This window comes from Neopsephotus bourkii, unplaced genomic scaffold (genome assembly GCF_033783945.1).
Source record: "Neopsephotus bourkii isolate Nb327-2 ecotype Australia unplaced genomic scaffold, CSIRO-AGI_Nbou_v1 NB_1327, whole genome shotgun sequence".
NCBI classification, from domain to species: domain Eukaryota; kingdom Metazoa; phylum Chordata; class Aves; order Psittaciformes; family Psittacidae; genus Neopsephotus; species Neopsephotus bourkii.
In genome coordinates, this window is record NW_026901807.1 from 3,409 (window position 1) to 30,024 (window position 26,616).

Below are 26,616 nucleotides of genomic sequence, written 5' to 3' on the forward strand. Positions count from 1 at the left end.
ACCATTTGCTTATGTACTCTGGACATGTTCACTTCAGAATCACAAAGTACTTACTCCCAGTTATTGCATTTAACATATGATGGAGAGAAATGTTTTCTTATGCTCCAAGTTCTGTGTAATTACAGGGTTTATTTCACCTATATCTATGTGTCATCTTGTTTGATGATCCCTGTGAATCTTCTACATAGAGCATTCAAAATCATCATCAGCTCTGAGAAAGTTCACTGTAATTTGCTAAAATGAAGTATAAAACAAAAACTTAATTCCACTTTTCCATTTAATTTTAACATTAATTTCTGTGTTTCAGCAAATGGGACTGGTTACTTTAATCAGCATTAAACTATGATTTTCAAAACCCTGAGAAGATGGAGGTAAGGAAGTAATATTGAGGGATGTTTTCATGGATCTTTGTTTCAAAATACAAATATTACATGGTAAGCATGGTCACAATACAAATTGCATCTCTGCCACTGCCTCACTAAATGAGTTCTGAAGTCCTAATCTCTCACTCTCTCTCTCTCTGAACACCCTCATCTGCAAAATTGTAATGATATTTCCTTACTTCAGAGCAGCGCTGTAAGGATTATTTAGTAAAACATTTGCACAAGGTTCAGAAAATACTAAGCATTGGGTATTATGAATTATGTTCTAACTTCTCTTAAGCTGCAGTAAAGCCTGAGTGAAGTGCTTTGTAGAAAATCTTCATTGTGCACTTCTGTAACTATTTCAAGTAAGGTTACCTTCATAGAGCATTGTATAGTAAAAGAATCACTCATCGCTTAGCATTTTCTACTTAAACTATCATCTATTAGGTGTGCTAAACATGGCACTGATTATAGAGAAATCAAACTGCATGTCAAGTAGTAGTCCCTATACCTAGAAAAAGAAGTTAGAAAATCTATAAAAATTATTTATTGCTACTTCTTGCTTTCCAAGCTTTGGTTGATAAAACTCATGCAGAACTCTCCCTGCAGTTAAGGACCACGACAGAAACTGGTGACAAAAACTGACTGAGGAAACTATTCTTTCCTACAGCTCCAGCTCAGCAAGCACTGAGCAGGGGACCATGTCCCTCCTCATTAAGACAGCATTTAAGCATGTGATTAACTCGCAGAATTGTTGCCATAAGCCCATGGAAAACTGCTGTCTTGGACAAAGACCATAAATAGCCCTAATTTGTCAGTGTCCCTTAGACACATATATTTGGATTTATGTAACACATCAACCAAACTGTACAGTTCTGTGTCTGTTAAATAGCAACGACTGACCTCATGGAACTGACAGCTCTAGTGGTCCACTCTTTTTCATTATGTGACTATTTTACAATATATGCAGAAGTACCTAAAAAGCACCCTCCTCCTTCCCAAGCCCTCACGATATGTTGATTAGGCGTCACCCCCAGTTTTCATTCAGTGATATTGTGTAAATGCTTCTCTGCATACTCTCCAGAAAGCACACATGCTGTCTTGTGAGACATTTCTGATTTCATAATGTTGAATATCCCATCACTCCTGGCTTGCAGCATGAAGATCTTCCTCAGCCAAAGCACCTACTCCTTAGGTGCTTTGTGAAGAAGTCTGAGCATCATATTTCCTGAAACTGTGGCTTCGAAAAGATTCCCTGCAATGAAATGGATCCATAAATAAAGTTGGCAAATGAAAAAGAATCCAAGAAATACCTGCCTTGTGAAAAGGAGCAGCAGCTGACAAATCATCAGCTGCTGTGTTGGCGGGTCACAAGTATATTCCTTCTTCCACTCCTACCCACACTGGACACAGTGGCTTGTGAAAAAGCATATACTCATTAACAAAGAGCCTAAGTTAGGACTCTTCTGTCTCAGTCATGGGACTAAACTTGATTATGTTATCTGGAAAGGACCACTCTTACTTAATGCTGGCTAACAACACATGGAGCCACACGCTCAAAAAACCCACATACCTATTCTATCTCCTTCCTGGCTTCACTTGTGAGGAAATGGCAAGATGTTTCCAGTACTTTTTTGCAAGGCAAGGGAGAAGTCTTCTCTAACAATGCCTTTAATTAACATAAGCCCTCTACCCCAGGAATGAGCAATTTAAGGAACACAATACCGCATTCAGCTCCAGTGGAAGTCAGCAGACTTCTTTAATCAAGTATGAAGTTGGCAGTATATATATTATGGCTTTGCTTTACCTGCCTGCAAAACTGCCTTTTTTTCCTTGCAAAAATGGCATCTTTTTTAATAGCTACAGCAGACTACCCTGCCCTAATTGTACCTTGTGCTGTGGACTTTCATTACAGGTTTGTACAGTTGTGGGATCTTCCTCTCAATCATGGGCCTAAGATTCTCCTTCAGCTTCCCGTAGTTCTTTCTGAGCTCAAGCTGATATTCCCGCTGATCAGCAGTAATAAGGCGCTTATTCTTCTCCACTGCTTCACCACACCTAGGCAAAAGGAAGAGAAAAGGAGTGACATGTATAACCTACTTCTGTTAAACGCAGTTAGGTAGCCTGAATGGCCCAGGGTCCAGCTCCTCTGGGCTAGGCATTCCTTTGATAACTTGTCAAGTCCAAAACAATAATGAACTAAGAAGGAACCTCTGTCTTTTCGAAGTAGACAAATTGAGATGATATTTTAAAGATATTAGAAATGCATGAGGGAGCTAATAAAAACTGAGTTTAATCACTGCAGAATACTGAGCTACCTTCCTATATGCTGTAAACAGATGCAAAGACAATAGCACAGAGTAGAGGCTGTATCTTCTGCATAAGGCTCATTTTTATTTAACTCAAACTTATCCTTCAGCAATTATGCTTTGTTTGTACTAAGGAGAATAATATATGGCTATGTGGATATGGTAGTTAAGGTTTACAAGGACGTGTAAAAAAAATGCCGAAATGTGTATATCATTGCCAATGCGTCTGCTTGACAGATAGGGTCAAGTGTTTTCTTACAAACAGCTTCCTACATAGAAATGTCATTTTACAAACAAGCTGAAAGAGCTGGACCTGTTCAGCCTGGAGAAGGCTGCAGTGAGACATTGTAACAGTCTCCCAATACCTAAAAGGGGGCTTACCAGATACCTGGAGAGTGAGTTTTTACAAGGGCGTATATTAGATAAGGGGCAATGGCTTTAAACTGAAAGAGGGGAGATTTAGATTTGATACTGAAAAAATATCTTCATTATGAGACCAGTGAGATACTGGCACAGGCTGGCCAGAGAAGTTGTGGATGCCTCATCTCTGGCAGTGTTCAAGGCAAGGCTGGACTGGGCTTTGAGCAGCCTGGTCTAGTGGAAGGTGTCCCTGCCCATGGCAGGGGTGTAGAACTAGATGATCATTAAGTTTCCTTCCAATGCAAACCATTCCATGATTCTACAATTATAAAAGCCAGGCAATAATCAGAAATGTTTGGTTTCTGTAAAATGTCAAAAGATATAACAAATGGAAGATCATAATTTATACATAATTACTTTGAAGTATTAAAATTTGTTTCCTTTTGGGATGCTAAGCCAACCAAAGCATTACCATGAAGCAGATATAACATGTCTGGACAGAGTGCCTAAAGTGTGAGATGCCAGGATTCATGACTCTAACTTGTATAATTAATCACACAGTTATATTATAATTGTGATTATTTGTTTTATTGATGCAGCTCAACTTTTTTTTTTTTTTACTGACCTCATTATAAACTCTTTGAAGCACAGCCTCAGCTTGTTGTGATGTCGATAAAGTTTGGGGTCTGCTGGAATTTCAGCCAGGAACACTTGTGCTACCTCTAGTGGTCCCTTAAAGGAATAACAAAGGAAAATGTCAAAACCACCTGCTTTGACTGAAAACAGACCAAACACGTTGGGTTAAGCTGTTTGTTATTTCATGTCCAGAATTATTAAAAAAAAACCTATATATAGTCACCATAACAGGATGCCCCTTCCACACCCCTTCCCCCAACTTTTCCTTTGGCAAGCAGAGGTGTTGTCCATCATATTTTATCCTCTCTTCTTTTTATTTCTCCTCCATTCCCACAGAAAAGGGGTCAGATTCTGCACAGCAAAGAAGAGCTGGATATCTGTACTGCTAAACCTGGTTACATGAGAAAAATACAGCTCCTTTGTGTAGCTTTACAAGACCCCAACGGAGTTAAGTAGACCCAGCCCAGAAAAGGACCACTCTTTCCGAAGTTCATAACACTGAGGTCTTGACTTGTATTTCCTGAAAAACTATGAGTTTGTGGTGGTCCTACAGCTGAATTATTGTCATTATTCCATTCCTGAAGGATACACCTTGAGTGAACAAAACGGCTGGTATTGCTTGTTTCCTAGAACTGGAAAATCCTTGGATGCATTCACAAGGCTTCTTTGAGATTCTACACCTACAACCAAGACAGCAGTTCCACAAGCATTTCCACCAGAAGCATCCCTAATGAGCAGTATACAGTGACTAAATATCAAGGGATTATGTTTAAATGCACATTGTGATTAAATGTGTCTTACTAGATTTATTTCATCCAGTGCAAGAGATGAGAGCGAAAAAGAAAGCACAATGAAAAGAGTATGCAGAAACTCTTCATCTGGCTTATGTGGATCCCTTACCTGATTTACAGTGGCTCCAACTGAGCCCTGTAAAACCATCTGGAGCATTTTGGCATCTGGTGGCTCTTGGTTGGTAGCTGCAGTTAGTTCCTGTGTTTTTTTCTGCATATCTTCAATAGCAACTTCAATGGGGGTTAAAATAAACTAATGGAAATGGGAGAAAAAGTGCTCCATTACGTGAATCATGCACACAGTTGACGTGTTCCAAATCTGGCAATATCCCTATTATATTCCTCTGCCAAAAGCTGTGAAACCCAGGAAGACTATTCAACCTAAATGTCATCTTGGTACATGCTGCACCTGAAACAAAGCTCTTTCACATCTTATAATTTGCAAGAATAGAATGTGACTCCGATTCCCTTTTTGCACAAATTTGTTACCATTCTAAGTTACTGACTTCATGTCTGAAATGGTTTTGCACTTTCTACCTTTATAAAACTTCTCTGTCTCTAAACCAGCTCTGAGCTCAATGTAGTTCTGTGATTATACTTTATCTGTTAGAAATACAGCCATTAATATTTCTTCACACATCCTCCTACACAACATTACAACCAGGAGGTCAAAAAGAAGAATACACACTTGTTATACTCTCTTCTCCATAGTAAATACCCACTCTGCATTTGTCTACCTAGTTTATGCCATTCCTGCTTAGGAGTAACACATATGGGAAATTCAGCCTTCTTCTGTTAAGAATGTAATTCAGAAATCTTCCCACTCAGAGACTCCCTCAGCCCCCGAGAAATTAGATCTGTCCTCAAAACACAATTACCTCTTCTTTTTGGATGACACTGATCCTAGTTTTGATGTAGGGGAAAGCATGCATTGTGGTTAGGATGGTGTTCCTCTTGTACTGCTCGCTAAGCTCTCCTCTGGGGCGCCCATCCATGGTGAAAGGTGTAGTGTACATGAATCGACAGAGGTTGAAGTTCTTCTCAAAATACGTTACCCTGTCTTTCATCTCATACTCATCAAAATACGGCTCCACAAAAGTGATTTGTATGTATGCCTAAGAAAACAAGGAAGAACCATCACAGCACTTTACAACCCAAGAAATGTAAAAAGAACAGCATATGTGAAATATCCTGTAGCTCACATTGGCCAAGCATATTGCTGTACAGAGCAGCAGATTCTTCAGGGCTCCTTTTCTTCTTCAGAGCTGACAAAACTCACCTCTGGGGAGGGAACAGCTTAACCCTGAGGATCAGAGCCAGAGCAGGGACCAGAGATCAGAACTTCTAATTTCCACACTCTGTGGAAAACTACCAAACTAAGCCTTTCACAGAGGCTTTAAGGATATCTCTGGGCATAGAGATACTGCCAAGATGGGATTTTTTTTGCTACCTTAATGTTTGAGCATAAACATTTCAAAGGGACCCCTTTCTTCCTTTCTCTTCTGTAACTGAGCATTCAGCACTCTTAGTAGTACTTTCCCTACCTTATTGGGATCAAGCTTTCTTTTGTCTACAGGAGCAGAGTCCTTGATCACTTCCACAGCATCCTCCCCAAAACACTGGCCATAAAATCCCTGGAAGAGAAACAAGAGTTATCCTGGAGTGGTTTTAGTCCTTAATACAATGCTGATGATGTGTATGTCTGTAAGAGAAAGGAGTAACCATGATAATTTCTGGGCTCTGTAGAGTTGGCTTCATGAACCACAACTGGCCAGGCTAAGGCATCTTCTGACAAAGATCAGTGTAAGTTGCTCACAAAAAAACAGAACTAGAGGTAAAGTGATCAGAGGAGAACATTGCAGTTCCATGAAAAGATACCAAAAGATATCTGAGAAGATACCAAAGCAAGATTAAATGAATGCTTAAATCAAATAATTCAATATATTTACAAGCCTGCCCACAACAAATATGGCTTCAAAAAAATGGATCACTTTCATCATTATGCTGTAAAAAGGGCTGCAATGGAAAGAAAGGATGCACACAAACGAAGTAATCTTAGGTACTAATCAGTTTGTTACTGATTTTCATATAGCAATAATACTATTAGAACTGTGTGGGTGCATTAGAAATTATAAAATGACACTGGAGATCATATTAACACAATGTTTTTTTCTCTACCTCTAATCTGTGAGAAATCTCAGGAAGCTTGGTAATTGCAGGCTCCTTATAAACAAATTCCTGTTCATCCAAGTCTCCAAATTTGGATCCATAGAAACCAACACGAAAGTAAGTTCCGAACATTCGCTTTTGACCCTAATTGATAAAAAGAAAGACTAAATTTACTTTTTTTTTATGTCAACAGTGTAGTATTTTGATGCCTTTTCCCCCCAATTTATGTATAAGAAAACCCACTAATCCTACGTTTTTCCTATTCAGAGCCAGTTCTATGCATCACCAGTGCTGATGGATTAGGAGTACATATTAATGAAGGAAAGCATACCTATTAAGGGGACTTTTGACTGAGATCTATTTTAAAATGCGGGCTAATCATGAGGTGAGTTTTGCAAAACAAAGTAAGTGATTATTTTTTAATTTCATTGGATAGATGTGAACAAAATTAAAATTTTGCAGCGAAAGTTGGTAAGACTTTGAAACTGACTGGACTCTTCTGAAGAAAGAAAAGGAAAGGGGCAGTATGACTGCTGAGAATTTATCCAGGCTTTTGTATTTCTTCAGGTTTATAACTGAAAACATCAGTAAATTGACATTATTTTCATTAAATAGATGTGGGCAGGTGGAATAACCCATGTTCTGATTCTAAGTTTGACCTGTTCAGCTATTTTTCTGTGACACTAAACCAGTTTTCTACTAACCTATGCTTTTTCCCACACAGAGAATAGAGCCTCTTTTCACTGTACACTACCCTTTGTAGGTAGAACAAAGCAGATGAAAGCTTTTGTTAGAAAAAGGAAATGGATCTATTTGACATGAACAGTTTTATTATCACCAGTGTTAGACAAACAGTGCAACCCAGTAATGTGTCTTGCTGGCAGCACCTTGCCTCATGAGTACCTTATTAATAATGCTGTCAAAGGCTTTCTGTAGCTTGCTGTGTGTCAAGGTAAGCTTCCTGAAGTCTCGATGTGCTTCGAGTATGGGGATGACAATTTTATACACCTCATTCACAGTTTCATACAATCCACCCTTGGGAGAAAAAAATTAAGGAAAAAAAATAGAATAAAAGAAATGAATCCTCACGCACTCTGAAAAGAAGCTAGATCTCCATTACCAGCCTGGCTGAAAATGGGATTTATGGGACTTGCCTTTTAATCTGCTATGTTACTTGATCTAGCTTTCTAAAAACTAGTAATAGTAAATGGGTAGTTCTGAACTGCAAACCACAAGCCAGATCTAATTTGGAAGTCTGATTTGTTGGGCTCTCAATCCCAAATTCCTGTGTAAAACACATGGTTTCTGCATGGGGCTAGAAGAGTTAGAAATGCAGGTGAGCAGAAAAAAAATTGATTTGTTCAGCATGTGTGGTTGAGGGCAACCAGAGCTGCATGTGGACAGAAAGAATCCAAATGATACCTTTGGAGATGTTAAATCATGTATCCTCTTCAGCGCTAGATGAAGCACTATGATGAGTTACTTGAGTATTAATATCATGACTCTTTAAATGGCAAGTAAGTGCAGATTATGGTGGTTGATGGTATGTTGTGTAAAAGCACAGGAGTAACTCTCATGTGCTTTCTAAAATCTATAGTTTAAGTAAGATATTTTTCCAGGAATGTACTGTCCATGAAAATACCATTCAAAAGGCTTGGTTCATTCCTGGGACAATCACTTTCTGCTAATGCTGCCTATAGTCTGAACGTAGAGGTGGTTATATGGCTGAGCTGGGCTGGGTCAGGCCTAAAATGTGTCTCTGCCTGTTCTCTAGCTGTTTTCAGCAGGTCAGATATGTGGAACCTGGTTTAGCAGTAAGACATTGTTTCTTCATGTGCTGGAAAATAAGCTATGAATCTGGTCCATATATCTCCCCTCCACCTCCAGGTGATTCTGGCCCTTACCGTGCTGAAGAGCTCTGCTGCTTGTTCCAGCAGCCCTACCAGGCCACTTTCTGAGAAATACCTCCCAGAACATATACCATCTTCATCTGGAGATAAAACATCATCTGAAACAGCAGATTCCTCCAGCACATTGGGTGAAATGTTCTAAAATACATCAGAACAGAGGAATCAGAAACCTAGATCAATAGTCTATCATAAAGATTGAGGCACTTTTAACATATTTACGTGACAGGAAGAAGAATGAGATTATACAAGTGCACCCAGGGGTTACACAGTTAAATTTCATTTAGAAGCAAATAAAACACCATAAATCTCCCCAGATGGCAGATCAGGAGTTTCACTACAAGAATGCTAAACTTTCCTTCTCGCCTCAGGTTTAAAAGGCAGACTCCTGTAGGTCACAAACGAGCCCCCCTCTGGTGTCTGGGATTTCCATGGAGCTGCAATGAGCTCAGTCTCCCACACCGCAGGGGTTACAACCAGTGTGTCCTTCCTGCTGTTGGAGTCTGGGTGTGGAAAATTCCAGACTGCACCCCAGACCTCCTGCTACCTGCTTGAAGAAGTTGAACTTCCAAACTGTTGATTTGACTTTTGAAGTGGAGTAGTAGGACATAGACAATATTGTTGTAAAACCAGCAGTGATTGAATGCTGCTTCTTGGTCAGTCTCTGTGGTATTACACCTTGATCCTGCACAATTTACTTGGTTTCTTGTTAAATTTACTGACCTTAACATGTGTTTAAATAAATCTAGTTAAAGTGCACAGTGTCAGCCACTCTTTGAAGTTCTAGACCACGAAATAACCTGTGTGCAGTTCTTCAGGATCCCTCTGAATAAATGACACTGGGTAAAATCAACATTAAAAAATTTATAATGCATAGAAATACATGTAAATGAACAGTAAAATAGGTGTACCTACAGCATGGAACTAGTATATGTAACTTTCAACAGCAGCAGAAATACTAAGCTTCGATTTGCTAGTAATTAAAAGGAGTTAAATTAGTGTCTTAGTGTCTCACTTCAGCAGAAACTGTCAACGACAATCTGTCTGAGTGCAGGATAGATGCCAGCTGGCTAGCTAGCCAAGTCCTTAAAGACGTCTTTATAAAATGGCAAAGACACCGAAGGTTGTTACTATTGATCAGATTTCAGATAAAGAATTGGCACCACACATCACTAGCAAAACAGGACTTCCCCCTTGGGTTTTGTGGATGTTCTTATTTCTCCGTGGGTGAAATTTACTCCAACCAGGCTACTGTCCCAGTGCCTAGTTTGCACATCACATCAGCTCCACTGAAAGGGTGAGCACGAAGCTCACTCAGGACAGCATTCACAGGAGTTAAGAATATGTCTAAATTTCAGCCAGAGGGAAAACTGCAGTGCATTTTAGCACACACCTAACACTTTTTACCTACCAGTCTCATTGAAGACAGTGACTTCAAACAGACTCAGTCTCCCTGGCGCATACCTAGGGCAACTCATACAGCCCATGCTGCAGATCGTTTTCTGGTTTTCCCTTTCTGTGACAGTAGCCATGAAGAATAGTTTTTGCAGAATCAGAATGGCATGTGGCCTTCCTTTTCTTTTTTTTGTTTTTGGTAACAAAGAGACAAGTGTCCAGAAGAGTAATTTATTTATGCAAGTAATCAAGAAAGTCATGGACACCAATTTCCTCTTCTTTGCCTTTCAATCTATAGTAAGTAATGTCATGTATGTAGTTCCATGTTTTACAGTCCAAGCACTGTAGCAGGAGAAAGCCTTCATGACGTGCCTCTGGAATTTCCATGATCTTTTGCAAAGTGGACATACCTCACCCACCTTTTACCTTGATCTGCCTTTCAAAGTGAAGAATTGTATATGCACCTCGTACACTACAGGCATTACATAAGTCAGTTGGGTGAGACCTGGAACGCTAGGTAAAGCTGAGAGTAATGTTTCTCTTTTATAACAGGGTCATCTGAACAAGATTTTCACAGGTGCTACAAAACACAAACCTGTTTGTAAAGAATGGCAGCTCTCCTCTGGGAAGGCTTTGTAAGAAATGCAAGGTGTTATTATAGTTAATTACTGTTATTGAGCAAACTGAAATTCGAAATTATTCTGTCAGAGAAGGAGTTGTGTAACTGTATTTCTGGTCATTAAGCTATTTATTACCTTTCTACTGTGGAGCAACTGTTTCTTTGGCACACATGCATTTACGCAAGCATTTTGATGAGAGGAAAATACTGCTTTTAAAATTTAAGTTTTTGCTTGCTTCATGCCTTGTAGGATAGTTCTTTAAAATAAGTGAAAACATACCCATTCAATGTGGAGCAATATAAGGAGGAATTGCATTAGGGTCAAATATGCAAGATTACAACTGTTCAAGGCAACCTGGGAGCAGGATGACATTGCGAAGGGGCTGCAGATTTCACCCATAATGATGGTAGTGTTTAAGAAGTAAGGAGAAAAGAAGAACATAGAAGTAATGAATAGAAGTTACAAGTTAGGAACAATACAAAACTAATAAGGGATGCAAAATGGCAGAAGTATAAATCCATAGCCAGAAAGTTAGCTGTAAAAAGAGTATATACAGCTATTTAAGAGTAAAGGAATTAAGAATAACACTAGTTCATTGCTCGATTGCTAAGGTGGAATTGCAAATACTAAATCCCAACATACAAAATGTAATGCAAAATGCCAACTAGTTAAATCATGTTCACATTTACTGTTCTGAAGGGGAAAACAAAACCCTCCAGTTGGTATGGTTATTTACAATTTTGAAGGAAAAAAACCCCCCAGGTGGTACAGTTATATCAAGGGATGATGAATGTACCAGCTATTAGTGTTAGCCATTTCAAAATCACCTGAACCATAAAATGTGCTCCTCAAGAGCTTAAAAGAGCTAAGCAAAAGTGTATCCAGGGCAGCAAAGGGTGAGTTGCCATATGTTTTATAAAACTGGGGAAGTCCCAGAGGAGGAAGTATGCTTTGGGGACCAAATTTTTTTAAGTTAACAAGCTGATGGTTAGATCGGTGGTGCCATAGTCAGGGGTTTGGGTATTTAGAACATGGGACTCAGTTTAGGGCACCAGGTCTACTGGGGGCTGGTGGAGCTGGTGACGAGCGATTTTGGTAGGAGGCTTGCCAGACTGGTCAAGGATGCTTTAAACTAGATGTGTTGGGGGAGAGGGGCATCATTCCATCCCAACACACCCAGTCAGTTGCCAGCCCCTATAATAAATGCTCGGAGCAGTGTAGAGGTATTCCAGCCGTTCCAGCCAATGCGTTGGCTTCATTTGGAGCTCGGCTCAGATGCCTCTGTACAAAGGCCCGTAGCATGGGGAACAAACAAGAGGAATTAGAGATGTGTGCACGTCTACAGGGGTATGACATTATAGGAATCACAGAAACATGGTGGAATGGCTCCTATGACTGGAGCGTTGGAATGGAAGGTTACAGACTCTTTAGAAAAGACAGGCCTGGCAGGCCGGGAGGGGGAGTTGCCCTTTATGTTAGGGATAGGCTGGAGAGTACGGAACTCTGTCTGGGGAGAGGTGAGCAGTTAACAGAGAGCTTGTGGGTCAGGGTTAAAGGGAAAACAGCGATGGGAGACATTACCGTGGGGATCTGTTACCGACCGCCTGATCAAGAGGACTCTGTGGATGAAGCATTCTATAGACAGGAACAGCCTCACACTCACAGGCCCTTGTCCTCATGGGGGACTTCAACCACCCTGACATCTGTTGGAATGACGGTACGGCCTGGCACAAGCAATCCAGGAGGCTCCTCAATTGTGTGGAAGACAACTTCCTTCTGCAAGTAATAGAGGAGTTGACAAGGAGAGGTGCCATGCTTGAGCTTGTGCTCACCAGCAGGGAAGGGCTGGTTGGAAATGTGATGCTCCAGGGCAGCCTTGGTTGTAACAATCAAGGGCTAGCTCAATGTCCAGCTGGTGACCAGCAACAAGTGGTGTCCCTCAGGGATCCGTGTTGGGACTGGTCTTGTTCAACAACTTCGTCGCTGACATGGACAGTGGGACTGAGTGCACCCTCAACAAGTTTGCCGATGACACCAACCTGTGTGGTTCGGTTGATACACTGGAGGGAAGGAATGCCATACAGAGGGACCTTGACATGCTTGTGAGGTGGGCTGATGCCAACCTCATGCATTTTAACCATGCCAAGTGCAAGGTCCTACACCTGGGTCAGAGCAACCCCAGGCACAGCTACATGTTGGGCAGAGAAACGATTCAGGGCACCCCTTCGGAGAAGTACTTGGGGGTGTTGATCCATGAGAAAGTGAACATGAGCCGGCTTCAGTGTGCGCTTGCAGCCCAGAAAGCCAACCATATCCTGGGCTGCATCAAAAGGAGCGTGACCAGCAGGTCAAAGGAGGTGATTCTGCCCCTCTACTCTGCTCCTGTGAGACCTCATTTGGAGTATTGTGTACAGTTCTGGTGTCCTCAACATAAAAAGGACATCGAACTGTTGGAACAAGTCCAGAGGAGGGCCATGGGAATGATAATGGGACTGGAGCACCTCCTGTATGAAGACAGGCTGAGAAAGCTGGGGCTGTTCAGCCTGGAGAAGAGAAGGCTGCGTGGAGACCTCATAGCAGCCTTCCAGTATCTGAAGGGGGCCCCTAAGGATGCTGGGGATGGACTCTTCGTGAGGGACTGTAGTGGTAGGACAAGGGGTAATGGGTTAAAACTTAAACAGGGGAAGTTTATATTGGATATAAGGAGGAAGTTCTTTCCTGTTAGGGTGGTGAGGCACTGGAACGGGTTGCCTGAGGAACTTGTGAATGCTCCATCCCTGGCAGTGCTCAAGTCCAGGTTGGACAGAGCCTTGGGTGACATGGTTTAGTGTGGGGGGGGTTGGAACTAGATGACCTTAAGATCCTTTCCAACCCTAACTGTTCTATGATTCTATGAGCAGATAGTGGTAGATCTATCAGACTGCATCCAGGACAATCCAGAAACACGTATACAAAATTTTACTAAAGAAAAAGATTAAAAGTATTGTTATTAATCTGAATCAACACCAGATTATAGAAACTTGATACTTTCAAAAAGATTAAAATTTCATGAAGAAAATCTGCCCAAACATTATCTACACAACATCTGAGTTGATTCTGCAAGACATTTCCACTAATTATTTGGAATGATTCATAAGCATTGCAGCAAACACTCTGTATGGTCTTCACTGGTCATAGAGAATAATGAGGAATCATCAACACACAGGAATATTTTAAGGGTTCAGCCATTTCTATTTTTAATAATGTGTGGAAAAAAACAGTAAAATCACAAAATTTGCAGTTGAGGTCAGTTCAGATAGGGGTAACCAAAACTGCATAATCTGATAACCTACATACAAATATCTGCATTTTGAATTGTCTGACAATACTTAGAAAGAGTTTAGCTTTCATCTATGTGATGTAGAAAAGAGGGGTGAGAAAAAAAAAGCCCACAAGAAAACTCTCTGGAAATTATCATTGTATTACTGAGTAAAGAGCTCAGCAATGCCAAAAGAACCAGTAAAGTCTTTGGAGTGATAAACTGAAAGATACTTGCCAGACTGAAAAAACTTAGGGGGCATTTCTACTTTTCTTTGATGTGACTGCATATAGCCTATGGTAATTGTGTCATTCATCAATCAAGAGGGTGTTGGTTAGTAATTGAATGACAGTCAAAAGATTGGAGAACATGCCTAAAAGAACTGAGTAGCTCCAATTACCTAGATTATGAGAAGGAAGCTTGAGAGATGCATCTGTTGCAGCTGATAAGTAACAGACCTAGGAAAAAGCATGGGTTCCACTTAGCAAAGAAGAGATTACAGTAGCCAGCTGCTGGAAACAGACGGATACTGAAGTACCAGTTTTCAGTATGCATAAATCATTGGAAAAATGTACCAAGTAGTGATGAATACTTTGCCTTTGTAACTTTTCCTCTCCATACATGCGTTTCTACTCTGTTTAACACAAGAAGGAATACACACAGGAGAACAGGCCATCTCAGCCTTATGCTGTCATAGCTTGGGAGCGTTTTCTTACCTGAAAGTTGACACTGCCCACTGGGAGATAGCTTCTATCTTCAAGCATGCTGAGGTACTCTGCTACCAGTGCTGCAGCATGGACCAGACACATGGCTGCTTCTGTGTAGCACTTCCTCTTTGTGTGTTTCTCTGCCATGTTCTGCAGCCAAGTGAGCCTCAAGTCAGGTGATGTCTGGTACCCTTTGGCAATCCTAACAACATGGGGCAGAAAGGAGGTGTGAATGATAACTTCTCAAATAACGCAAAGAACCTTTATAATTCTTGACCTGGGTTGAACAGAAGGAGACACCTCTGTCTTTATGCTGTATGATTCACTAAACAAAGAACAAAGAAATGGTTATGCAGTAGTAGACAGGCCACAAAGGGGCCTGTGATGAGAGTAAAACTGCTGAACCGAAGACTGTTCAGTGTTCACCAGTCCCTGACTTCCATTCTTGCCCAAGTCTATGCCCACCTTCCAGTAGCTCCAATAGTCTCATTCCTCCAGTCTGGGCACCCTGTGACAGACCATCTGCACTGAAGTGGGAATATACACAAACAGAAAAGCTAGAGGGTTTTTTACACAGCTTGTTCGTAAAATGCACAGTTCTTGTGCTCACCTCACTGCAGCAGCATTTCTAAATGGATTCACCTGTACATGAGATCCATGAGCATCTCCGGATCTTCCTGAAATTCCTTCATTTTCACTGTGTCTGACAGGATGCTGTTCAGATTACACAGCAGCTCCTCTACCTGCAGTAAAACAAAGAATCACACGCATTTTCTCAGGTGTTTATTTTTTCCCTTCTAGAAAAATAACAGCATCTGACCAGATGATGTAACTTTTAGTCCCTCTTACCCAAGAAAATGTTAGGATGCTGAACTACTACAAAATAAGTTTTTCCAACTCTGTTCAATGCAGACATAGCAGATCTTACATTTTGCTTCATCAAAATGAGCTGGAATTCTTTCATTTGTTTATATTTGAATGAAAAAAAAAATATCAAACCTAAGTGTTAATGGAGTCCAGCTTTAGTCGACCTGTGATATGATAACAAAGCAGATGTTTTTACAAATCTTCAGGCAAGCTGTATTACTGTAAGAATTTTAGCAAAGCTTCTGACAGTTGTCTGAAATATTTTTCATTACTGGTGCTGCTGCCATCTTATGAATGACAAAGGGAAAGAACTTTCCATGGTGCTATTTGTCTTCAAACACAATGAATCAAGTTCTCCCTTGGGGAACTCTTAGAGGCTATAGTTCCTGCTGGGGTCTATAAGACAGCTATACACAAAACTAAGAAATGATTCTCCTGTAATGTGATTTCAATAGAACTTTTCGGAGTTTATTTTATGGAATTATATCCTCCACTTATTCCCTGCTTATTGCTGTGTTAGAAATAAACTCATGCAATAACCCCTGCATCCTTATTTTCATTGCTTTGGAAAACCAAGATCTAGGGCTTGCTCCAAGCATATTCTTATGTGAAAGCTCCTGATAAAAGCCACAGATGTCATAGAAGATTTGACCTGAATGGGAAATGGAGTTGCCTGCATATCTGCATCTTCCTCTGCATAGGCTAGGATGGTTCGTAAGGACCGACGAAGGAATTCCTCATTAAACTCGGGTGATTTTCCAACCAGAGAGGCTAGTGACATGGTCATCTGCATCTTCACTCTTGCAAAATTCTTTTAGAAGGAAAGACAAAAACATGGAAGAATGATGGCTGCACCATACATATCAGTTCATATATCTCTGTCTACTGTATAAATCACATCCACTTTCTCTTGCCCACACCAATCATGTTAAAGTCACCGTTCACACAAGCAGTCTCTGGTGCATCAAAGCCTTTCCTGTTTTACCTGATTAAGACAAAGTTCCCCAATTCTGACATGTCTGTATTTTGGGGAAAGAATGTTTCTTGGAATACGTATTCTCACTTGAGACAAGGGGAAATCAGAAGCTTCTCTTTCCCCCACTGCACTGGCCAGTTGGTGTGCAGATCAGGTCACCCATAGAGAAGAAGGAGAGGAACATTTTGGAAACAATTCTGGGAGGCAAAAGGCCTTTGAAGGCTTCATCTAGTGATGCACTATGCCTTGCTGATCATGGTGTCTCAGAGGCATATTTTCCCTCTGCAAAGACAACACTTTTTACATATTCAAGGCTTTTAAAGTAAAAACTTGGGAAGAAAATGCTCTGCAAGATCAGATGCTATCCACAATGCTAATGCATGTCCTTTCATGTTAGGACATTGTGAACCTACATGCCTAATACACGTAGTTTGCTCCATATGCATGGCAAGGATCAGAACCTACCCCAAGGCCACCAAAGAATTCCCATTAAGGCAGCATACAGTAGTTGTACAGAGGTTGTAATTGCACTGGAATAGAACTAGTCTAAGTTTAAGCGATACAGGAGTAGGAAAAAAAAAGTGATAAAATTAAGAGTATCGCTTATGCATCATATAGCCCTTTTATCAGAGGCCTAATGCTGTCCCATTTAAAGATGCATTTACAGACATTGCAGAACATTTTCCTAAACAAAATAATAAACACCAATTAAAACTACTTTCCTCTTACAACTCAAGCACTACTTCTGGATCAAATGTGCAAAACAGCATAACGTATGACTATTCATCTGCAGATGTGTTCTATTTGCTATCACAACTTCAGGTTCTGTTTCAACTGATGCCAAAATAGGTGGCACAAAAAATATTGGTCAAAATCTTACATTGGTAGAGCTGAAGCTGTATCTCATGAGGAGATAAAGGGTGGCACAGGCTTGAGTCCGTGTGATATCTATGCTGCTACTGCAGTGATGGAGAACTCTTTGACACAGGTCAGCACACTGTTCAACCTCCTCTTCAAACAGGAAATCTCCAAACTGAGACAGAAAAGAAAACATTCATTACTCTTATTTCTGGCCATTAAAGATTCATTGGCTTAGTGCACAAAAATCATAGGATTCAGACAAAGACTAAATTTAACAAAACCTACATTTTATTTTATTTTATTTTATTTTATTTTATTTTATTTTATTTTATTTTATTTTATTTTATTTTATTTTATTTTATTTTATTTTATTTTATTTATTTCATACTTCTGATTCCTGTGATGCTATAGGTTCAATTTTCAAGCTTTTCTACAGAGGAGTTTGAAAATAGTGTTTGTGTTTTGAAAAAGAGTGGCAGAAAGAAAGAATAAAATATTTCTCAGAGTCCCATTCTCCAGGAACTTTTAAAAATATCAAATGTTGCAAAGTTCTTAGAAGCATGGAGAGTTGTTATTTTCAGAATACCTAATGGTTGGTGATACATGCAAATACTTCCTTAAGTATAAGGAGCAATTGCTAGCTTTTTGCATCAACACCTTCCCTTCCCCAGCCCTCTAGAGTGTTCTTCCTCCTACTGTGTGCCACAACACTTCCACTGCCCAGCTTTCATGCCAGACTCTCCTTTGCAGTGTCCTTATAATGCACCAAGCAGACAATAAACCCAGGGGGCTGCATGTCTGTCCTAAGAAACTCTCACTGTAGGCAGCACAGACACACCAGTACCATATTATATGTACATACACAGGATTGCTAGAGTGTGTGAACAGAACACAGGATATTATTCCTGATTTGCAGGCCCATTTTCCAGTTCTCCACCTTTCTTCACTCCATTATCTCACTGTTTTATGTCTAATTTAAATTACACACCTGCTGGCCCAGGGTTCTATCATTTTTATTTCAAAATAACTTCTATATACCTTCAGTGTAATAAAAATAATTGGAATGATTGCTTCATAAAATACAGAAATGTGTCAGCTTAACTAGAAGATCTATTTCAATAACAATTGCTTCACAAAATTCATTATTGTAACTGGAAGTTAGCTTTCAAAGATAAAAGTATAACAAAAACATAATTATGAGTTTCATAACTACTGAGATATCTACCCTGTAATTAGACTTCATCAGCCAATCTGCACTTAATAACAGACAGGCATTAATTGTTTGTTATTTACATTTTATAATAGTTTAGGGGTGAAAAACATTTAATGGATTTTTCCTTTTTGGAACTGCTTTTCTTTGTAGGAGGATGAATCTTAAACAGATTTCAGACTCCTCATGAAACACCTAATCCAGTATGAGCCATATGACAAAATTTTTGGGTCAAATTCTGTCCTTGTTTTTCTTAATCTATGACGAAGGAATAAGAGAGATTAGGATTTGGTTTAGTTTTCAAGCAGAATGAAGATGAAATCTGCCAATGTCTTAAAATCTGCTTAGAATTTCGGAACTTATCTTAGAAGTAGAAACCTAATGTTCCCCCAATCTCTGATGAGTTAGCCTTGATTACTCTGCTGTCCAGCTGGTTGGAAACTAGTCCTAATGATATAACTTAGATTTGAATTTGTGGAATCTGTGCAATCCATGGCATTAGGATGCTTAATTAAGGTAAGAATGTATCTGAAATATAATGGGTGGATTTTTTTTTACCTTTTCATTGGTAAATTGTCTATATTTAAGAGTAGACTGCTAAACCCACAAGATTATTCAGATTCAGTTATTTCATCCTGTGTGATCAGTAAAATAATCTTACAAAAGCTGTAGAAGTCCCTTAACATCCCTACAGATAGGAAGTGTATTCATAGATGCAAAACATGCCAAAGGAAGAGTGGTAAGTAAATGCACACAGCTCTGTTCTAGAAATGCCGCTCTAATAACTTGATTGGAAGCATGAAAACAGAAGTATTTCAACAGCATACCTTAGCAATGAGTGCTCTGAGTGTAGCAAAGCAATGAGTCAGGTAAGTGGTGCTCTGATCACAGCCCAGAGAATTTACCAGGACCTTCAAAACTCCTCCTAAAAGATTGTCTCTGCATTCTGCTGCGAAGCTTGCCTACATGTGAGAAAACCAAAAATTGCATGAGGTAATTCAACAATGAACTGGCATATAGGAACTGAAGTTCTGCTATCTTGTCCGTGAGATATATCCAGGAGTTTAGAGATTGCAGGTTTTTTATTTGTTAGCAACTGCTTCAGAGGAATTCCAGAACACTTGTGTAGTGATCAGGAAGACAGAGGGGAAAATGTCCAAAACATTTCCCAATATCCACAGACCCTCCAATGCACTTTTAAGCTCTGTCAGCTTCTGCAGTAACTCTTGAAGCTCTGTCCACCTTCTGGCTAATTTTTCAGGTACTCTGGATGAGGAAGTGATCCCATGGTTGGCAAGCACCATACTTTCCCTTGCCTTCTCATGCTCTGATTTCCTGGCATATAGACTAAATCAGCATATTGGTATGCTCTGTTCAAACCCACAACTCAAATCGTGGGGAGACTAGGTGCTACGAATGGTGTCATGCAAAAATCATGCCCAGTACTACACGAGTCCAGTAGCTAAATGCTCTTCTACTAATAGGTTTACAGGAACAAACTTTTCTCCTCACCATCTGTGAATATACACAGTGGAAACTGAGAGTCTCTCCCCTAAACCAGAAGACCATGTCTAAGCAGAGTCAACTGTCATAGCTCGTTGACAAAGGACCTGTGAAATTTTACTGCATCTGACTCCTAGAAGTCAGTTCTTACGTCTTACATTGTTCATCTTACATTCTCATCTTACATTGCTCTATGCAGGTGGAAGATACTTTACTGCATTGAGCACTCTGTGGGAGTCAAGGTTAAATCTTTCTGTCTCACAGATCCATACATACAAGTATGACCACAGGCCACTCAGTAGGCCAGTTCCAAAATACTAACATCTTCAGACACATTTCTAGCATAAATGAACGATTTCCTTAGCTCCTCCTTCCCAAACTCCAGGATCAAATAATATGTTGAAATGGCCTTCAACATCTACTGAAGACAAAGTGGCAGTTTTCGCTTTTATTCACAGTAGCACAATGCCCTGCAGTAGAAGGGGCTTGTGGCAACAGTGTAAGGCAGGTAGCAATTTTGTCTTTGTATTCCTTCAATATTTTTTTTATCTTCAAGACTATACAAGTTTACAGAAGATCTTTAATTAAAACATTTTTCACTGCATAGAAACAAAAGGAGAAATACATCCTGCTTCCACTGGCTTCTGAGGGAGCAGGTATTAGTTATAAGCCAGCTCTACTGTTTCCCACCTGGATGATGTTCTCTTGCATATCAAGAATGATCAGGTTAGCTTCAGTTGCCAGGTTCCCACTGATCAGAGCTTCTTGATCTAGCTCAGCTTTTGTCCTGCGAAAAGGAGTTCTAATTAAAGCACACAGAGGGATAGATGGCCTGCTGTTTAAAAAAAGCCAAACTACAGACTATACCATTCTGAACAATTGCATAAAAGCAAACAGTGAAAATAGTATCCAGAGGTGTTTCTTAAGAACTATGGAGACAAAGAGGAGAGATGATACATAGAACAGAAGTCCCAAAGGGAACACTTGAAACTTAGGCCTCAAATAGTTCAAATAGGTGCTTCTGCTTCCTTAATAGTAATCTGTGATGGCTACTCTGCCCTCACTATCACATTCAATTGGTCAATAAGATATGCAGTGATTTCTGAATGCATTGACTATGTCAGGACACTAAAACCCAAAATGGAATAGAAAGCAACTGATCTAACACTTTCAGAAAAAAGTAAAAATAACAGGCTTGGGAAAAGGGGAAATTTCTTCAACGCCATAGTAGCAGTGTTTCATGTAGGCAGTCAAAATGTCAGTTCTTGAAACTGTTGACAACATACGACAAGAAATCCAACATCTGCAGGGTCAATACAGCAGTGCCCCAGGCTCAGGCTCATTAAAGAGATGACTGATCCATTTATAAAAGACAAAATGTGGTGGTAAAGGCAATGCATAATACCCTCTTAGTGGAGACTTAAGGACGAAGACTGGAACACAACTCCTCTACAAGCTGAATGCTCTAAGAATAGGTACAACTTCTAACAAAAGTGTATTTTCAGAGGTCCCTTGTATGGTAGAAACACAAAGAGGAATCTTTGTTCTTTTTCCCAAACTGCTCAGAAAAGGGCTGTGGCATGGTCAGAAGCTTCTCTCTAGAACTTGTTATTAGAGCTGCTCTGATTGGGCCAAAGTTCCTAAGATGCATTTCTGTGGCTGGAGCAACACCCTTACAATCAGTGACTCCAAAATGTGTTGTTCAGATTACTTGATTATGTTCAATTACCTTTTCTGCTCAGTGGAGTCTTACCCAAAAAGAAAAGCAGAAAAGTAAAAGCCATCTTTTGGGAAGAAACACTTCTAAGGAGATCTAGGAAAGGAAGCTGGGGCAGTCAAATGATTATTAATTACACTGACTCAAAGTAATGAAGAACAGAAGGGCTTGCCAAAATACTTGTGCTATAATCAAGCCAGGGATCACTAAACATGAGTAGGAACTGAACAAATTAAGCAAACAGTGCAGCCACTTGAACCATTTCCAGCAACCACACATTAAACATGTTGACTGGATCCTCTCTGACACCACATGTAGCTTATAACTGCAGCTACAATCCCAAAGCATGCTGGACTCGAGGAGAAGCAGGCTATAAGTGAGACTGAGTAGCAACCTGTGCAAACCTGCTGTGCCATGTACTGTGTGCAAACATCTGACTTATGGGACCTACACATTAAAGGATTCCAAAAAGGAGGGAAGAAAAGAACTTGCATACCACAGTGTTGAGTGCTGGGTAAAACAGAAAGGCCTGAACAGCATGCAGAGTCATACTTATGTAACCAGAAGTTTTATTTTAAGTGGTTTAACTGATCTACTGTAAAGAGATATTTGAGCTGCTACTTGAAGACTGTTTTATTCTAATTTTAATGAAACAGGTTGGGTGAAAGCAAGCAGCTTTCAGGGAAAAATAAGAATAACCATACAGAATATGCACCTCTTCCAATATAGTGCAGAAAGTGGAAGGATTCTTTCTTCCAAGTTTAGATAAATTCCAAATTAACAATCTTGTGTTCAAAAATGTATGTGATAATTATGGATGAGTGCTAGTCTACAACAACACAGCTGCTGCACAGCACAAACAAGCTAACTCAGTTGAAATTCACATATGTTGAATGATAGCGTGAGCTCACAGCAGCTGGACTGGGGAGAGGCCAGTGTCTATATATCTGACACACAGTGGCCTATTTAGGTAGCCAAAATTCAAGCAAGTGTCCATGAACAACTGACACACCTCCTTTAGGGGAAAGCAACAAGTTCCATGTTTATAGAAACTTAGCACATACCATATGGAAATGCTGTTAGTAACACAAACCATTCACCAAAATACAGTTTTCCATAAACCTAGTCACTGACCTGTCTACTGCCATGTAGTGCTGATAAGATGAAATGTACTTCACAGACTCAGAATCACAGAATGGCTAGGGTTGGAAAAGACCTTAAGATCATTTAGTTCCATTTAGTCCTGTCGTAGGCAGGGACACCTCACATTAGACCATGTCACCCGAAGCCCCATCCAATATGGCCTTGAACACTGCCAGAGATGGAGCATTTACAGCTTCTTTGGGCAACCTACTCCACTGCCTCACCACCCTCACAGTAAAGAATTTCTTCCTTATACCTAACCTGTACTTTGCCTGTTTAGGTTTAAACCCATTGTCCCTCATCCTATCACTACAGTTCCTGATGAAGAACCCCACTGAAGTATCTTTGTAGGCCTCCTTTTAGATATTGGCAGGCTGCTATGAGGTTACCATCATAACTTAAAACTTCCTACAAGAAAAATATTCACTACAGAACCATCTTCCCCTACTCCTCTTAATAACTCTTCTCAACATAGCATGTCAAACCCAGCTCAACTGATTTAATATAGCAAACCCATACCACAGTAGTGTACACAGTGAGGAGCCATAGCAACACAAAATAAATGTCATAGCAAGCCTCTGTGGAGTATTTGATACAACTTGTATCAATAACTAGTGTTTACAACACTGATAATAAGAAGGAAAAAAATGTGCAGATAACTGTTTAAACTTCTCCTTCAAGTATTTGTGATCTCTTTGTTGTGTCATAGCAACAGCTGGATATTCCTGCTACGTAAACATCTTGTATTTCTCTTTGGCAGAAGATGGAAAGGACTGAAAAGGCTCATTTTGTAATAAAAGGTTCCTAGGAGAAAGAACAAAACATGAAAAAAGCAAACAACTTTGGATCTAATAAAAGCAATATATATTAATTAAATTACTTACTTATCTTGTCTCTCATTTGCCTGCCGCCAGTGAGTCTGCTCCTTTCTCCAGCGCAGGTTTTCACTTAGCCCCACTGATCTGTCATTCCCTAACAGTGCAACATATATCAGTGAGATTAAAGCAAAAGAGGACACCTGAAGTCTGATAGCTCACTGAAAGAAGGAGATGTATGTCTATAGCAGTCTCTCAGAACTAAACCATTCACCTTTACAGCCTTAGGGCTTTAGTAAAGGACGGAACCCCATCACTTTTTTCATCTAGATTTTTACCATATTAGCTTGTTTAATGTTTTCAAGGACAAGAACACAAATTATTCCATTTATTAAATGAAACAACCTTTTTTTTGACACAAACAATTTGTTCATACTGATAGTTCAGACACAATTTCTTGGCTTGCTTTTGATTAGACAGCAACACAGTTTCTCAGAACATCTTAAAACTTAGTTGGCCTCATATTTTTCAGTGGAGAAGAGTTCAGCCCTAGCTACACCTTGGATAGTTGAAAGCTGATGATATTTTTCTCCACAGTAAAACCAAGAAAGGTCTTCAAGGGAAAGGTCTGTGGGTGAAAAATACAAGGACAAAAATGGGGGCTATGCAACAAACTCATTTATGTCTACAAGCTCTTGAGATCTTAAAAGACAAGGGGGGAGATGGGTGTGAGGTACCAGCTGGTATTCTGCAGCGTCTCATCATTTCTCCTCTGGCTCCTTCACCTCTCAGTAAAGCCTCTTCTAATCGGGCCTTAACATCTTGTGACTTCTGGAGTGCTTGGGTACTAACTTTATCTGAGCTTTGTTTGCCCTGAAAGTAAAGTCAAAAGCTATCAACACCAATGCTTCCATCACTGGGCATGATTCAAAATTACATCTCCAAAACAAGACACAATAGGAGAGACATGTAGGGGGAGTAGAAATCAATGAATATGACTGACTAATATATAAAAGCTAAATAAATGTTGCAGATGAGGAAAGAGGCAGTGTATGTACTGCTAATAAACACAAATATGTATCTCAGTGCTACAGAGAGAGAAATTTAAGTTCAGAGGGAAGATCACTTGATGCATTGCAGACAGACCCTGTCAGAGATGGAAGTCCTGATGTCCAGCCCTAGCTCTTTATTAGGGGGTCATTCTTAGTGTCCTTTCTGGTACTTACAGGAGCTGTATTACATTTCCCACCAAAAATAGCCCCCAAATCCCCAGGGAAAGGAAAATAATAAAAACAATTTAAGCCAACTTCATGGGACTTTCTCTAAGGTTTTGGCTGTATTTTCCTTGAAGGGTAGTATAGACTATTTTAGCTGAATTAATTTGTCCATTTGTAGTGCAGATTAAACAAGAGCTAATTTAACAGTTGTCAGTAATGACTTTCTCCTGGACAGCCAAAAGGTAAGGAAAAAAAAAAAACCCAAAACATAGCAGGACAACAGAATCAGGCCATGTTTCACCTACCTTGTACTCAAAGCATGACACACAAATGAAAAGCAAATCTAAAATCCTGTTCAACTGCATGGATGGAAGGTCTGCAATCCATTTCTGTATTAGATTCTGATCAGCATTTTTCATGATCCAGAGGAAACATATCAAAAGGTTGCGAGTAGTATCAGGACTTAATGTGGCACTCTGTCTGTAGGGCTAGAGCAGGTAAAGTAAATGTCAGTTGAAAGAAGTTAAAAGAAAAGGGATGTAATTCAGGTGAAGTAATGTTATTTAAATTTAAGTGAAATAGAATCTCAGAACTGGACTTTGGTAAACATAACCGCTTTCAGGTTACACTGGTTGTATTTTTTGAATGCATGTGATTAGTAGCAGGACCAGTTGTACTCATGTGAAATACATAAAGAAGCACAAAAGCATTGTTTGTCAGACGTCTGTATTTTTAATTTCCTCAGAATAATGTGGAAAAAGATTCTATTACTGTTTGGTCTCTTCTTGTAAAGCAGTTGTGTCAGCCAAATTGTATAGGAGATAAAAAAAACCCCCCAAACTATGAAGAAAAAGATACACAGAGGAAAATAAGGATCTGAGTCCTAGATCCATGGATTCAGGTGAGACTGGGATTGGAAGGCACTGGGGGAGTCAGAGTGGCATTAGCTAACCTGGAAATAAGACTAAATTGGTTGTGGAACTGGAAATAGGCATGTGGGAGAAAAAGAGGAACTACTTATGGTAAAGGAGTAATTAAATGTCTAGGAGAGAAGAGTGGGATAAGACAGGAGGAATATGAGGCATTCTTTGGGGCTGGAGGGAACAAGAACACAGTTTCTCATGACTGTAGTTATTAGTGGCAAGAAGGGATAAAAGGAGAAAACAAAGAGGATCATAGATACAAGAAAGGAGACTGGCAGAGCACTGAGCATACCAGGGATACAAGGGTTATTCCAAAGCCCCTGAGGTTGAGCTGATTTCCTGCAATGGCAAGGGCCACGTTCTGACTGATTGCACCTGCAGACTCCTCTTCTTCTTCTGTGTTTGCTGTGCGCACTTTTCCGCTGCGAGGATCTGAAACTAGATTTGCAACATCCTATTGGAACTTTAGGAAAAATCCAGTTGTTGCTGATCATATATTACAGTCTTCCATCGGACTGTAACCTAACAAAACAGTTGGAACCTTCATCCCTGAGACTGTTGGTCTGGCTGAGGTACCAAGCAGAAAAAAAGAGGTGCAGCATTAGCAATACAATTGCAGGCATCTGCAAAAGCTGTCAAATTGTTCAAATAAACACAGGGAAAGGAGATGTGTCCAATAAGCTCCAGGTGTTCAGAGAAGCCAGATTAAAAGCAAACGCAGTCACAAACACGAGGTTGTCTCTGAGGTTCAGAGATAAACCAGCACTTCATAAGACAGGGAACCATCCAGCTCCAGTCCATTTCAGTCAAGAGGATCAGCTCAAAAG

The 26,616-nt window shown here is 40.0% G+C and overlaps 1 protein-coding gene across 1 annotated transcript in view; it reads right to left on the reverse strand.

The window, feature by feature from the left end:
- Positions 1-785: 785 nt before the first annotated feature.
- Positions 786-26,616, reverse strand: part of DOCK8 (dedicator of cytokinesis 8) — a gene marked incomplete at its 5' end in the record, with an annotated part of 48,695 nt that continues 22,864 nt past the window's right edge. Inside the window, 19 exons of the mRNA XM_061366204.1 lie at positions 786-1,620; positions 2,256-2,423; positions 3,660-3,766; positions 4,571-4,714; positions 5,340-5,576; positions 6,006-6,095; positions 6,640-6,774; positions 7,534-7,665; positions 8,535-8,678; positions 14,567-14,759; positions 15,200-15,300; positions 16,077-16,235; positions 17,281-17,433; positions 19,299-19,433; positions 20,665-20,761; positions 23,719-23,806; positions 24,387-24,522; positions 25,172-25,354; positions 26,082-26,227. Of these exons, the coding sequence (XP_061222188.1) occupies positions 1,557-1,620; positions 2,256-2,423; positions 3,660-3,766; positions 4,571-4,714; positions 5,340-5,576; positions 6,006-6,095; positions 6,640-6,774; positions 7,534-7,665; positions 8,535-8,678; positions 14,567-14,759; positions 15,200-15,300; positions 16,077-16,235; positions 17,281-17,433; positions 19,299-19,433; positions 20,665-20,761; positions 23,719-23,806; positions 24,387-24,522; positions 25,172-25,354; positions 26,082-26,227 (2,612 nt within the window). The remainder of the gene's footprint in view (positions 1,621-2,255; positions 2,424-3,659; positions 3,767-4,570; positions 4,715-5,339; positions 5,577-6,005; positions 6,096-6,639; positions 6,775-7,533; positions 7,666-8,534; positions 8,679-14,566; positions 14,760-15,199; positions 15,301-16,076; positions 16,236-17,280; positions 17,434-19,298; positions 19,434-20,664; positions 20,762-23,718; positions 23,807-24,386; positions 24,523-25,171; positions 25,355-26,081; positions 26,228-26,616) is intronic.